Source organism: Danio aesculapii, chromosome 10 (assembly GCF_903798145.1).
Source record: "Danio aesculapii chromosome 10, fDanAes4.1, whole genome shotgun sequence".
In the NCBI taxonomy this organism is placed as follows: Eukaryota; Metazoa; Chordata; class Actinopteri; order Cypriniformes; family Danionidae; genus Danio; species Danio aesculapii.
The window spans coordinates 40,455,000-40,468,838 of NC_079444.1; the positions used below are offsets into that span (position 1 = coordinate 40,455,000).

Genomic DNA, 13,839 nt, shown 5'->3' on the forward strand with positions numbered 1-13,839 from the left:
CTCTGCAGGTGCACCTTCAGATCTAATGTCTACATGAGGTTTTCATTCATTTCTTTAACACACTGAAAGATATTTTTCAAAAGTTTATAATAAGGGTACTGTAATCGCCATTTGTCTCTGCCGGTTTTGCTGCTTAGTTTACAACATTGAAAATGTAATTAGAAACAGATGTCTCTTTATCTAATGCCTTGTGTGATATCCCACACAAGACATTAGATATTTCTCAATATGCAATTTTGTATAACATCCTTTAATAAATACATATTTCATAGATTTATTTGATGCATATATATTACAATTTTTTAAAGTTCTTCTGTGTTGTATAAACGAAAAATGTCATTTTTTGATTGAATGTATATGAAATTATAATTGGGTTGCTTGGTACCCTATCTGTGACTACACAAAAAATAATGAAAGCTAGGAGCTATTACAATCAATAATGCAAATAAAAAAACACTTTATGACCACTGCAGTCAAATAGAAACAATCCATAATCAAGAAGTCAATATGATTTTCTTTTTAAAAAACATCTAATCTAAGTTAAGACTTCTTTGCAACAAAAAAGTCTAAACACTTCTTGTGGCCACTGTGTAAAGCTTTGGACGACTGACAATGGAAGAGATGGTGAATCCCTATCCAATAATTCTAATGCATTCTATGAAGTGCTCTAACAGGTCTCGAGAGGGGGCTCTTTGGTAAGGCAGAGGACAACTGTCTAAGACACTTGTAAAGCGAAGTGACGCTGACAACGGAAGTACGGCTCCAAACGCACGTTTATTATACGGAGAATGGTCAGGCAAGCAACAGTCAACACAGGAGCAAACAGATGTATACACGCAATCCAGCATGAATGGTCAAAGGCAGGCAGCAGACAAGAATAAACAAAGCAAAGATCGGTACACTGCAGGACTAGGCAAGGGAAATGCATGGTAATGTTCACAGTAACGTATAACAAGACTCAGCAAAGTCTGTGTGTAAGTCACCCCTGGCCACTAGGGAAATTCAAGAGGATCTGGCGGCCCTGGCCATCTGGGAATTCAGTAAGATCTGGCGCGCTAGGCCATTCGAAGAATTCAAGAGGATCTGACGCCCTCGGCCATTCAGGGAATTGGGGAGGATCTGGTGCCCCTGGTCATTCAAGGAGTTCGGGAAGATCTGACACCCCTGGCAATTTCAGGGATTCAGGGGAATCTGGCACCCGCCATTCAGGGAATTCAAGAGGAACTGGCTCCCGCCATTCTAGGACTTCAGGAGGATCTGGCACCCACTATTCAGGGGATTTAGGAGGATCTTGCTCCCACCATTTGAGGAATTTGGGAGGATCTGGCGCCCTCTCCAGGGACTCAGGAAGGAGATCTGGCAACTCTGGAGGATCTGGCAGTGACGGAGGATGTGGCGGCTCTGGCAGTAACAGATCTGAAAGTGACAGCAGCTCTAGCAACTCAAGTAGTGGAGGCCATTCTTGTGGCTCAGGTAAGGGTGATTCAAGAACAGAAACTGTGACAGGATGCAGGTTTATTATGCGGAGATTGGTCAGGCAAGCAACAGTCAACACAGGAGCAAATAGATGTATACAGGCAATCATAGTCAATAAGCAGGAGGATGGTCAAAGGCAGGCAACAGACATGAACAGACAAAGGCAAGGGACATGCATTGTAATGTTCACAGTAACGTACAACAAGACTCAGCAAAGTCTGTGTGTTAGTCTGCTGTATAAATAGTCCAACTAAGCAGTGAGTTAGCAATCAGCCAGGATTAGGAACCGGTGTGTGTGTGCAGTGCATGACTGGATAGTCCATATAATTGCGAACTTGTAGTTCTATGTGATACTGTGTGTTTACCAGTGATCTGCACAGGCTGGATCGCTGGTGATTGTGACAACACTGCTGGCGACAAGTCTGCTGCATAAAGGACAAAGATGTCCATCCTGCTCCCCATCCTCTCCCACATTTTATAGTGCAGATTGGCCTGCTTTACTGTGTCACCCAGCGGAGGGGGGTAGAAAAACAGCTACTGGTAGAAGATCCTGGAGTTGGATTACTCCCAACTCCCAAACATTTGGAAAGGCAAGACGGTAAGTAAGCAGTGAGAGGTTTTACATTTTTGCCCAAAGAATGTCTTTAATAAAAATTAGTGTACAGTAACAGAACTACCAACAATTTTACACTTCAGTTTCAATCCACTGTTTGATCGACTCATGTCATTATGCAGCATCATAGAGTGGGCGGTAGATGGGTTGGTCTGTATAATCCAGACACTGTATAAATGAAAGGACAGAAAGGAGAGCAGAACAAACTCCTAACAGGAGGAGACTCACTCATGGCCTATGAGACAGAGGATCAGGAGACTCAATACTGCTTTCCTCACATCAACTCATCTTGTGTCAAGGAGAAACGCTCCAGACATGAATACACTATCATTTATCTGTTAGTATCACTGCTGTCAGCATGGACTGTGTTTCTGAACCTGCTGGTGATCATCTCCATCTCTCACTTCAAGAAGCTTCACACTCCAACCAACATGATTATTCTCTCTCTGGCTGTGGCTGATCTGCTTACTGGACTTATTGGTATACCAATTGAGGGCATCAAACAAATTGAGACATGTTGGTACTTTGGAGACACCTTCTGTGGACTCTATGTAATCACTGTTAGGCTATTGCTCTCTGCATCTCTGAGCAATATTGTTTTAATTGCTATTGATCGTTATGTGGCTGTGTGTCACCCTTTACTGTACCCACAAAAGATAACTACAACTAAAACTTTGATAAGCATCTGTATGTGCTGGTTTTGCTGTTCGGTTTACAGTATTGTCTATGTAATCAATAATGGATTTTTCAATATCTCACACAAAACCCTGTGTTATGGACAGTGCACTGTTATGTTTAGCCCTGCTTGGAGAATAGCTGATTTAATATGTTCCTTCTTGCTTCCTTGTACTCTGATAATTACTGTGTATCTGAGGATTTTTTACATTGTACACTGGCAAGTGAAGGTTATAAACTCTCTGATGAAGGGTGGTAAATGTGTAACAGAAAGTTCAGTGAGGAGGAAATCTGAAAGCAAAGCTGCTCTGACATTAGGAATCATTGTGACAGTTTATCTGTTTTGCTGGATCCCTTTCTACATCTGTTCTCTAACAAAAATGACAGCAATCACTACTACTACAATAACATTTCTAACATGGACTATGTTTGTTAGCTGTGGTTTAAACCCTCTAATTTATGCTTTATTTTACAGATGGTTTAAAATATCAGTTAAATGCATTATAACTCTACGAATACTTCAGCCAGCATCCTCTCTCATGGATATTTTTAACTGAATGTCATTCATGATTCAATAGTAAAATTCATATTTCACTCAAAATTGACTGAAGATGCTACTATCTCTTCTGTGTTCAAATCAAGCATTATATTGTCATCTTCACTGAAAAGCAATTCCCAAGCGCACTACATTTATAAAATCTTAAATTAATGAATACAAATACTGAATTGTTTGGAAATGATTTTGAATGAGATTGCATGTGCTTTTCATGTGCAGAGCAGTTGCTGTACACTGATATACATTAATCACAACATTTATACATTATTACACCATGTGTTTGCAAATAATTCTGAGAGGTTGTAGTGCAAGTACCAAACTCACATTCACCCATTTATTACTGATATTCCTCCCAGAATACCTGTAAATGTGAGTGCCCCATTGTAATAGCACTTATGAGTTATTTCTTTGCTGTATTTCCTGTTTGTCTGATTAAATAAAAAGAAATCTAAACCAACTTTTTACGATATTTATATATCTCTGCTCTCTGGTGACCTGAAGTGCTTCTATTATTCTCATTTATATGTCGCTATGGATAAAACTGTCTCCTAAATGACTAAATACAAATGAAGTCTTTGTATCACGTTTGTGTTTACTGATGCACCTACAGCAATCCTGACTCCATATGAATGCTTGTCTATGGCACAAAGTGGGCACTTTTTAACTGAGCACTCTCAATGGGTAATGGTACAAGCAACTCTGAAACACTGAAAATGCTTTTACTTCTGTCTTTCACTAGATGTCAGTGCTCTTGGACTGTGTCTAGATTTACAATTACAATTCATGCGAACAGTAATGATGCAACCAGGTAAATGATTATGTTGTGAAGGTTTACCGAGTAAAAAGTTTAAAATATTTTTATTTTTCTTTATTTGTGTTTCATATTTGACATGGATTATGTAGAGACTATGTAGAGACTGACTACAAACACTCTTACATGGTTGTGCTTATGCAATAACAAATATCAAAATAAAATAATTGTCATTACACAGCATCAGAGTGGGTGGTAGATAGGCTGATCAGTCTGGTCCAAACAAAAAGGAGAGAAAGGAAAGCAGAACAAACTCCTAACAGGAGGACACTCACTCATGGCCTATGAGAAAGAGGATCAGGAGACTCAATACTGCTTTCCTGACATCAACTTATCATGTGTCAAGGAACGACGCTTAAGACATGGATTTAATATCATATATGTGTTTGTGTCATTGCTCTCAGCATGGACTGTGTTTCTGAACCTGCAGGTGATCATCTCCATCTCTTACTTCCAGGAGCTTAACAATCCAAAAAAATATATTATTTCTTTCACCATAACTGATCAGCTTGTTGGCCTTATTGCGATGCCAATACAGAGCCTCAAACCAATAAAAAAAAGTTTGGTACTTTATGAACACATTCTGTCAATTGTTTTGTAATTTTTTTTAAGCTGCTCCTTTTGATAACTCGTCACAAAATAGATTTAATTGATGTTGATTGTTATGTGGTTTTGTGTAACCCTTTATTTAAAAAAAATAAACCAAAAAAGGTACATTTGCATGAGAACAGAATGCAGAGTGCACACATTGACATGACATTTATCATATGTCATGGGAAACCTCAGTCGTCACATAAAACAATTTATGATGAAAAAGAGGAAAGTGAAATAACTGAAGACACAAATGTCATTAGATGAAGTTCTTATAAACTCCAATATTGAATAACAAATAAAACAATTATAAAACTTCTTAATACTTTTTTCTGTGTAAAAACATGATGTTACGCTAAATATAGACTAAAATAAGCATACTCTCACCAATCTTAGTTCCTTGATACTGAAATATACGTTTTGCTGTAACCGTATTTTTAACCCTTATCAGCAGCATCTAACAGTTGGAGTAGGCATCTAAATGCTTTTTGAAAAGCTCTACTGTAGCACATTTATTTAGTACAATTTAAACAGATTTTTAGCATTAAAAAATCATTTACACCCAAAATAACTACATGTAGATAACTGAACAAGAAAGATTATCTGTTGATTATTTCTAATTATGGAAATGTGAATTTCTACATGACATGTAATACAAGAGTGTGAAGACCAACTCAACAAAAAATTTACACGCACATCATAGAATGATGGACCAGTCTCTGAAATGTGTATTTTTGCATAAACAATGGTCTATGTCCTAATAAAAATTAAAAAAGTAATCTTAAGTATTTCACTTGAAATAAAATGAATTATCTCTACTGATACCATAGTTGAGCACATTGTTAATTATACATATGACAGACAAAATACACACTGAATGTACAGTAATTAGCAAAACTATTAAAATATTTAATGTTCAAAATATCATCTAACCCTAAACAAAATAGGGAATGTTAAAAAGTTAAAAAAGATTAGGCATGGTAATGATTAGTGTTGTTTTCCTCTATTAGAAAATGTCAACGTACAAAAATAAATTGAAAAATAAAAATCTAAGCTACCATTAGAGTTTTTGCTTCAAAAGTGGGGACAATATTTTACAAGTTAAGATGTGTTTAACTGATATTTTAAACCAGCTGTAAAAAAGGCATAGATATGAGGATTAACGCTTGAGTTAATATAAAAAGTCCATAATAGAAATGTCATTGTGGTAGAAATTACTGTAGTACCTGCTTGGGTTGGGTATCGTTTGGGGTTATTTCAATACCGGTGCTAAATCGATACTTTTAAACAGTACTGGTGCCAAAACGGTGCCTGAACCGATACTTTTTAGCCACAAAATTATGACAAAAAAAAATATTTAAATCATTATAATTAAACAATATAAATATATATTTATAATAAGTTTAAATTAAACAGCAATTAATATTTTATATATTTTAATTGCATTAATATATTTCTTTTGATCATTTGTTTGTTAGCATGAATGCAAGATTTGGCATTTAACATTACATTAGTTTACTACTAACCTGTGGAAAGGCTGTCATCAAAATCAGGGAAGACTTTTTTTTTTCTGGGTTTGGGGCTTGTGACTACTTTTACATGGACATCAGTGATCTAATGATTTGCCTTAACCTGAATAAGCTGTATTAAGTCCCCTGATTCGCTGTCTCATAGGCCATGAGTGAGTCTCCTCCTGTTAAGGAGTTTGTTCTGCTCTCCTTTCTGTTCTTTCATTTATATCAGGGGTGTCCAAACTCGGTCCTGGAGGGCCGATGTCCTGCATAGTTTAGCTCCAACTTCCTTCAACAAGCCTGCCTGGAAGCTTCTAGTATACCTAGAAAGAGCTTGATTAGCTGGTTCAGGTGTGATTAATTGGGGTTGGAACTAAAATATGCAGGACACCAGCCCTCCAGGACCGAGTTTGGACAACCCTGATTTATATAGTTTCTAGATCAGACTGACCGACCAATCTACTGCCCACTCTGATGCTGTATAGTGACAGAGTGTGTGAACTGAAAAAAGCCGTTTGCTAAAATAAACAACACATTTTTCTAATTATATTCTCTTGTGTTGCACACAAAAACGTCACAAACTTCCTTTGACTACTTGACACCTCCTTTATAACTCTTTGTTTTTGTCTTGTTGCTAAAAGAAACAATAATATTAACAGTTCCATTTCTTCATAGTCACCACTTTGAATTTATTTTTAATTCGATATTAGCTGTAAAAAAGTACCTAAAATATTTATATACTTTTTTGTGGCCACTTTATAAAGCGTAGCCACATTTGAACCACACAAAACACAAAGGCCCACAAAATACATAACTTTTATTCATTTAAGGCAGTATTCGGAAGTTTTGTAAATGTAGTTAATTATCTAGCAGTAAGTATTGCTGGTTCATTAATTAGAGATGCTCTGTTGTTAACATAGATCAAAGAACCTGAGAAACATTCAGATCCTGACAGGCAGCATACAGAATAGACTGAACACTTGAGTAAACATCTATACTTCATGTACATGGGCTTCATTCAATATTATTATCTGCTAATTTAATTTTATGCTTAGATTATAGTAAGTTAGTAGGAAAACATTTTTAACCAGCATGTCTCCATTTTAGTTTAATGTCAGTAGGTTTAATGTACCACAATTTCAGTCAGATAGTTTTTTTGTTCCTTTTATTTTATTTTATTCCTATTTATTTTAAAATTATACTACCTATTTTTAATCACCCAAAAATAATGTATGCTGGTCCTTTGTGTGCATCATGATAAAAGCAATCAAACTGGCTAATTTGTGCTTGTCTATTTCTCCATGGTTTTACTTTTATTTAAAACTTTAGCACTCACGAAAGTGCTTTTGTTCCAGAGACAGCCCAAATGACTATCATAAAATAAAAAATGAATAATATTAATAAATCCCTACCATGCGAAGATGATTGTTTAAGGCCCAATCCCAAATCTACCCCTTACCCGTAGCCCTTGTTTGGCGCATGCACGCCAAGGGGTAGGGATGTCCTAATTCTCTTTAGCTTTAAGGCGTAGGGCTAAGGGGAAGGGGTGAATAGCCCTTCGAATGAAAATTTTTCAGGACCACACTCGAAACCAAGGGGTAAGAAAATTTCCCAGAATACACCAGTCACAACAGCAGCATTGCTGAACCCGGAAGTAAGGAGATCCACAAATTAGTATTTTGTCATTATTACGAATTTTTATGACAAACAAACACATTTTTTAATATATCCATAACCGCGTTCATGTTTTACCGCCATGCTTTTGAAAAAAGCGCAAAAAAAAAAAAATAAATAAATAAATTTCTGTAAACACCTGTATAGCAGTCCCACAACCTTCTGACACTTGATGACATTCAAATACCCTGTCAGTAATGTCTAGTGGCTGAGAATGAGCTTTTACAGTGTCTGCTATAATGTTAATGTTGTGTTTGTGTGTTTACATAGATGAATATGGCCACTGTGTAAATACACAGTAGAGTTACGATCTTATTGCCACATTAGATCATTATGATAACATAATATATGCCTTCAGGGATATAATGAAGATAAACACCAAAAAATAGCACAACTGGAATAACTACAGCAGTTGCCATCGTCTGATCGCACATGAAGCATGAGATTGCAATGACATATGATGACATATGTGCAGGTGCTGTAGTGCTGTCCCAATTCTTAGGGGTAAATCCTAAGCCCTTAAAGCCCTTCCCTTTAACCCTTAGTTGTAAGGGCCAAGGGGAAGGGGTAGGGGTACAAAAATAGAATTGGGATTGAGCCAAAGTGTCATTCTCCGAGTATGATAGAGTTTAATAATGTTAGTCAAAAAGAGGACTTAGAGAAAGTTTGACTTAACATGTAATAACTTACAATTTTACAAGCTCACAGAAAATAATAAATTAAAAATCCACAGGCTATGGTGCACTACATACTGCTGACATACAGACACACACACAGTGTTTGTGATGTGAAGGATTTACTCTCTGTTAGGATTGATTTCCCCAAAAAAGAATAAGAAAATTCCATTTTCATTCTTGGGTTAAGTATATTTTAATAAATGAACAATTAAACAACACAAGAAACACATTTGCGTTCCAATATACTGTTCCGCTAAGTATCAAAAAAGTATTTATATCATTACGCAGCATCAGAATGGGCGGTAGATGGGCTGGTCAGTCTGATCCAGACACTGTATAAATGAAAGGACAGAAAGGAGAGCAGAACAAACTCTTAACAGGAGGAGACTCACTCATGGCCTATAAGACTGCAGGACAAGGCAGTTCTAGCAAAGTGGTTGGTAAAGTTCAGTGAATTTACCTAAAAATGGTCTTAAAACTGAGCCCTGAGGCACCTGTGACCTGGACATCTCACTCACATCTCCGAAATATGACTAGCCTACCTTAACCAATAGCCTTGTGGTTAAGTGCGCTAACACATAGCATGCCAATGGCGACCCAAGTTTGATTCCTGACTCAAGGACCTTTGCCAGTCCTCTCTCTGCTCCCCACACATTCCTGTCTCAACTTTTCTCAATCCTGTTCAATATAAAGGTTAAAACCCCCTAAACATATTAATTAAATGAACTTCCTGACAAGTAAGAACTGAACCACAGGAGTACAGTTCCTGGGAAGTCAAAAACTGTAGACATATCCATCATGGTGAGCACTGAGGATTTAGTGATTCGTTTTTGCGATTGTTTTAGAACTTTCAATTCAGTTGCCCAGAGAATGACTAGTAATAATAAACCGCAGAAAACAGTCAAACTGCTTGCTCTACAAACAAGTGTGTTCATGACTATATAAAAAGTTGAATAATATAATAAGAAAATATTCATGTGCAACATCAAGAAGTTTAACAAGCTGCTTTTAACATCTAAAAATGGAAAAGAATGAGACTAGAAGTCCCGAGCCAAAAAGATTTCAATGGCTTTATACTGCTATTGAGAGGTTTTCTACACCTTTGACACTCATCAGACCACCATCAGCAGAGAGCAGAGAGAGCATACTGACTGACTGCTCAGCTTCAAGTCAAAAGAGTACATGCCATCTTCCTCCTCATCTAAGCAATCAAATACACAATGTTCACAATGAAATGGTGGTACAGAATCTAAAAAGGGTTAAAACAAAGGCCTATGTATTGGACAAAATCCAATCAATCTTTTAAATAATTAATTAATTCTTCATAATGCAGCACCAAATAACCAGATTTTCTAATATAGCTTTGTGTGGTCATATTTTAATTACTCTTTTATTAATATATATGGAATTTCTATTGCATGTACATTACATTAATTGCAAAAACATGCTAAATTTTATCTCATCAAAATAAACTCCCTGTCCTTTCAGCACAATGCAGCATCAGTGTATTGCATGTGTTTGTTTCACACCCAAAAGTTCACAAGAGGATTGTCACAAAACTGGTGCTAACAGGGCTCACAGGATTATGTTTCTGTGACATAGCAAATAGACAAACACGCGGATATCCCAAGATGATTCGTTTCTGTGCAAAGTTAGCAAACAAGTTGTCCAAATTAACAAAGGTGCCATGTCACTGTCTGAATGACAGGTCAGTCAGGCCTCAGATCTTAGAGAAATTTGGGCCCTTTAACAGAGGCAAAGAACATTGGACATACATGCCACAATAATAAAATATATATATAGAATAAAATATATATATATATAAAATAGAATATATCAAACCAATTTTCAAACCAACATTAAACCAATTCATTTGATAACCAATTTCAAACCAATTTTGTAGACCCAAATGGCAAGCCTTTATATCCACTTGCATATCATTTAATTAATAAATGTCTTACCTTCGAAATTAAAGGGATAGTCCACCCAGAAATGAAAATCTTCTCCAAATGAAGATATTTTGAAGAAAGCAGAAAACCTGTAAGAATTTATTTCAATAGTATTTGTTTTTCCTACTATGTAGGGCAATGGTTACAGGTTCTCAGTATTGTTCAAAAATTGTTTGTGCTCAAGAGAATAGAGAATCTCACAAAGGTTTCAGACCATTTGAGGGCAAGTATGAGTTCATTTTTATTTTTGTGTGAACTATCCTTTTAACTTAATTCTGTGTTTGTGCTCTTTCTATATGTGACCTTTCAGCTTGATGTTCTGCTCATTTCTACTGTCTGTGGCTTTGCTTATTGGTAAACCTCTACATTTGACTAACTGTCTTTTTGACCGACAAACAGATTATAAGACACATAAATAGCTACACAATGCCTTTAGGACACACAATCCACTCTAATGATATATCATTCGTTAATTTTCTTTTCAGCTTAATCCCTTTATTAATCAGGGGTCGCCACAGCGGAATGAACCTGAAAACTTATCCAGCATATGTTTTACACAGTGGATGCCCTTCCAGCTGCAATCCATTACTGGGAAACACCCATACACACTCATTCACAACGGAAAATTTAGTTTATTCAATTCTAATAATATTTATAAAAAAATATTTAAACAACATACTGGCAGTTCAAATACTATTATGGTGCTTTCAAAGAGATCTGTTAGTACTTCAAAGTTACTCTGTGTGACTGGTTTACAATCATCTAAGAGTTGCATCACTAAGAATTTGTTTATTTATTAATATTGTTTATTTACTTTTTTATAGCTACCTTCATTAGGCATATAGAAAATAATTAGCCCATTATTACACCCATTCTGAATCTGAATTAAGGATAAACTGTGCCGATGTAACTGTGATATTTACAGCAAACATTTTATCTTAAGGGTACCTAACATCCTAAATTCACTACAAAGATGGAATCCAATAACTCTTAGTTTGCTCCCACTAAAGATTTAAAGAAAGATGTAGGGGTAAAAAAATAACATTACGAGCATTTTCAACAACATCAATTCACAGCCAGTCACAGTAAGATGATATAAATCTATTTTAATGAACTATGATTTATGATTATAAAGACTATAATTTTATAATCATTCTAATGTATCAATTATTCTAATGAAATTTGTGTGCATCCATCAAAGCAAAAGTTGGGAAAATAAAATATTTTTATCATTATGCAGCATCAGAATGGGTGGGAAAAGGGTGGGATAATTTGACCCAGACACTATAAATGAAAGGGCAGAAAGGAGAGCAGAACAAACTCCTAACAGGAGGAGACTCACTCATGGCCTATGAGACAGAGGATCAGGAGACTCAATACTGCTTTCCTGCCATTAACTCATCATGTGTCAAGGGGAAACGTTCCAAACATGAATATAATATCTTTTACCTATTTGTATTGTTACTGTCAGCATGGACTGTGTTTCTGAACCTGCTGGTGATCATCTCCATCTCTCACTTCAAGAAGCTTCACACTCCAACCAACCTGCTCATTCTCTCTCTGGCTGTGGCTGATTTGTTTGTTGGACTTATTGTGATACCAACTGAGGGTATCAAGCAAATTGAGACATGTTGGTACTTTGGAGACACTTACTGTGGACTGTTTGTAATTATTGTTAGGTTGCTCCTTTCTACATCTCTTAGTAATTTAGTTTTAATTGCTGTTGATCGTTATATGGCTGTGTGTTATTCCTTACAGTACCCACAAAGAATAACCAAAACTAAAACCGTAATAAGCATCTGTCTTTGTTGGTTTTGTTGTTCAGTTTACAATATTTGGTATGTCATTGGTAACGGGTATTTTAGCATATCTAACAAAACACTGTGTTATGGCCAGTGCATGGTTTTGATCACTCCAACTTGGAGATTCATTGATTTAATATTTTCCTTCCTTTTTCCTTGTACTGTGATCATCACTGCATATGTGAGGATATTTTATGTCGTGCAAAAGCAAGTGAAGGTTATAAACTCTCAAATAAATGGTGTAAAATGTGTAGTGGAAGTTTCAATCAAGAGGAAATCTGAGAGTAAAGCTGCTCTGACATTGGGAATCATTGTGACAGCTTATCTGCTTTGCTGGATTCCTTTCTATATTTGTTCTCTAACAAAAATCACAACGATCACATCCACTACTATGACACTACTAGTATGGACCTTCCATTTAAACTCAGGTCTAAATCCTATCGTCTATGCTTTGTTTTACCGCTGGTTTAAAATATCCATTAAACACATTGTAACGCTCCGAATATTTCAGCCAGCATCCTCTCTAATGGACATTTTTACTGATAGTCATTCATGACTGGTGGGGCTATGTGTTTACTGTTGTGTTTTAGCGCAACCTCTGAGATCCCTAAAAATACACCAATTACAGCAAAAATGTTCTCAAACACATGCTCATGTACATTAATGACATACAGTTCATTAATCAACATTAAATTAATAATAAAGGGAGATGCAGAATGCATCCTAATTCTCTTTTATTACTAAAACATCAGATAAATTATGGCATACTAATATCCTTTTTCTGTCTTCGAAGGCATCAAGACAAGCATCTTTTAAACATAAGGCAACTCTATGAGAACATGTACCCTTGAAATATTGGTAGTACATTATTAGTACTTATATTTTTATTTATTTCATTAAATGGTGAATAATATAAACAAATTTGTGTGTGCTGTGTATTTTGTGTATATTCCAAGTATCCTCTTATTAACTGAAATTCTTTACAGTCTATTTGTATGTCAATAGATTTGTTTTGCTGTATGGTTTTATTCTGTGCAAAAGTACACATCTTAAGTTCATAATGTTTAATGTTGAAATGCAGTGTAATTAAAATGGACTTTAAACTAGCATTTGTGTGTGCCGTGTATTTGCATTTACATTATAAATATCTTGCTATTTGTTCAAACTGTGTTAAAAATAAATTCAGTCAGGCCTACTATTGTAAATAGGTTATCTGTTATTGAAAGCCATTGTGTTTGGCTTTTTGAATTTGTTCTGCCACATCTGGACAACGGTAGGAGAGCTGCAACACTTTTACCTCTCCCCTAAAACACAACAGGTACAATATTACAAAGATTTAAAAGCTGTACACAATTTATCTGTAAATGTCATTTTCCTGCTTTTGTGGCCAAAATATTTGCAGCATTTAGAGCCGTTTTTGCTTGTTATTTTACATGAAGGACTCTACAATATAATCTGCACTGGTTTTAATATACATTTAGATATATGGAGATAATCTAAAAAA

The 13,839-nt window shown here is 35.8% G+C and overlaps 2 protein-coding genes across 2 annotated transcripts; both read left to right on the top strand.

Annotated features, from left to right (window-relative positions):
* The first annotated feature begins 2,265 nt into the window (after positions 1-2,265).
* On the top strand, positions 2,266-3,321 carry LOC130235953 (trace amine-associated receptor 13c-like). Its single transcript, XM_056466482.1, has one exon. It carries the CDS (start codon positions 2,266-2,268, stop codon positions 3,319-3,321), a length of 1,056 nt encoding a protein of 351 aa, XP_056322457.1.
* An 8,502-nt stretch (positions 3,322-11,823) lies between these two features.
* Positions 11,824-12,891, top strand: LOC130235752 (trace amine-associated receptor 13c-like). Its single transcript, XM_056466202.1, has one exon. The coding sequence runs from the start codon at positions 11,824-11,826 to the stop codon at positions 12,889-12,891; it is 1,068 nt and encodes a 355-aa protein (XP_056322177.1).
* The last annotated feature ends 948 nt before the right edge of the window (positions 12,892-13,839 follow it).

What these genes read in the sequence shown, in the direction of transcription:
- LOC130235953 (XM_056466482.1), top strand. Translation starts at nt 2,266, where the DNA reads ATGAAAGGACAGAAAGGAGAGCAGAACAAACTCCTAACAGGAGGAGAC.
- LOC130235752 (XM_056466202.1), top strand. Translation starts at nt 11,824, where the DNA reads ATGAAAGGGCAGAAAGGAGAGCAGAACAAACTCCTAACAGGAGGAGAC.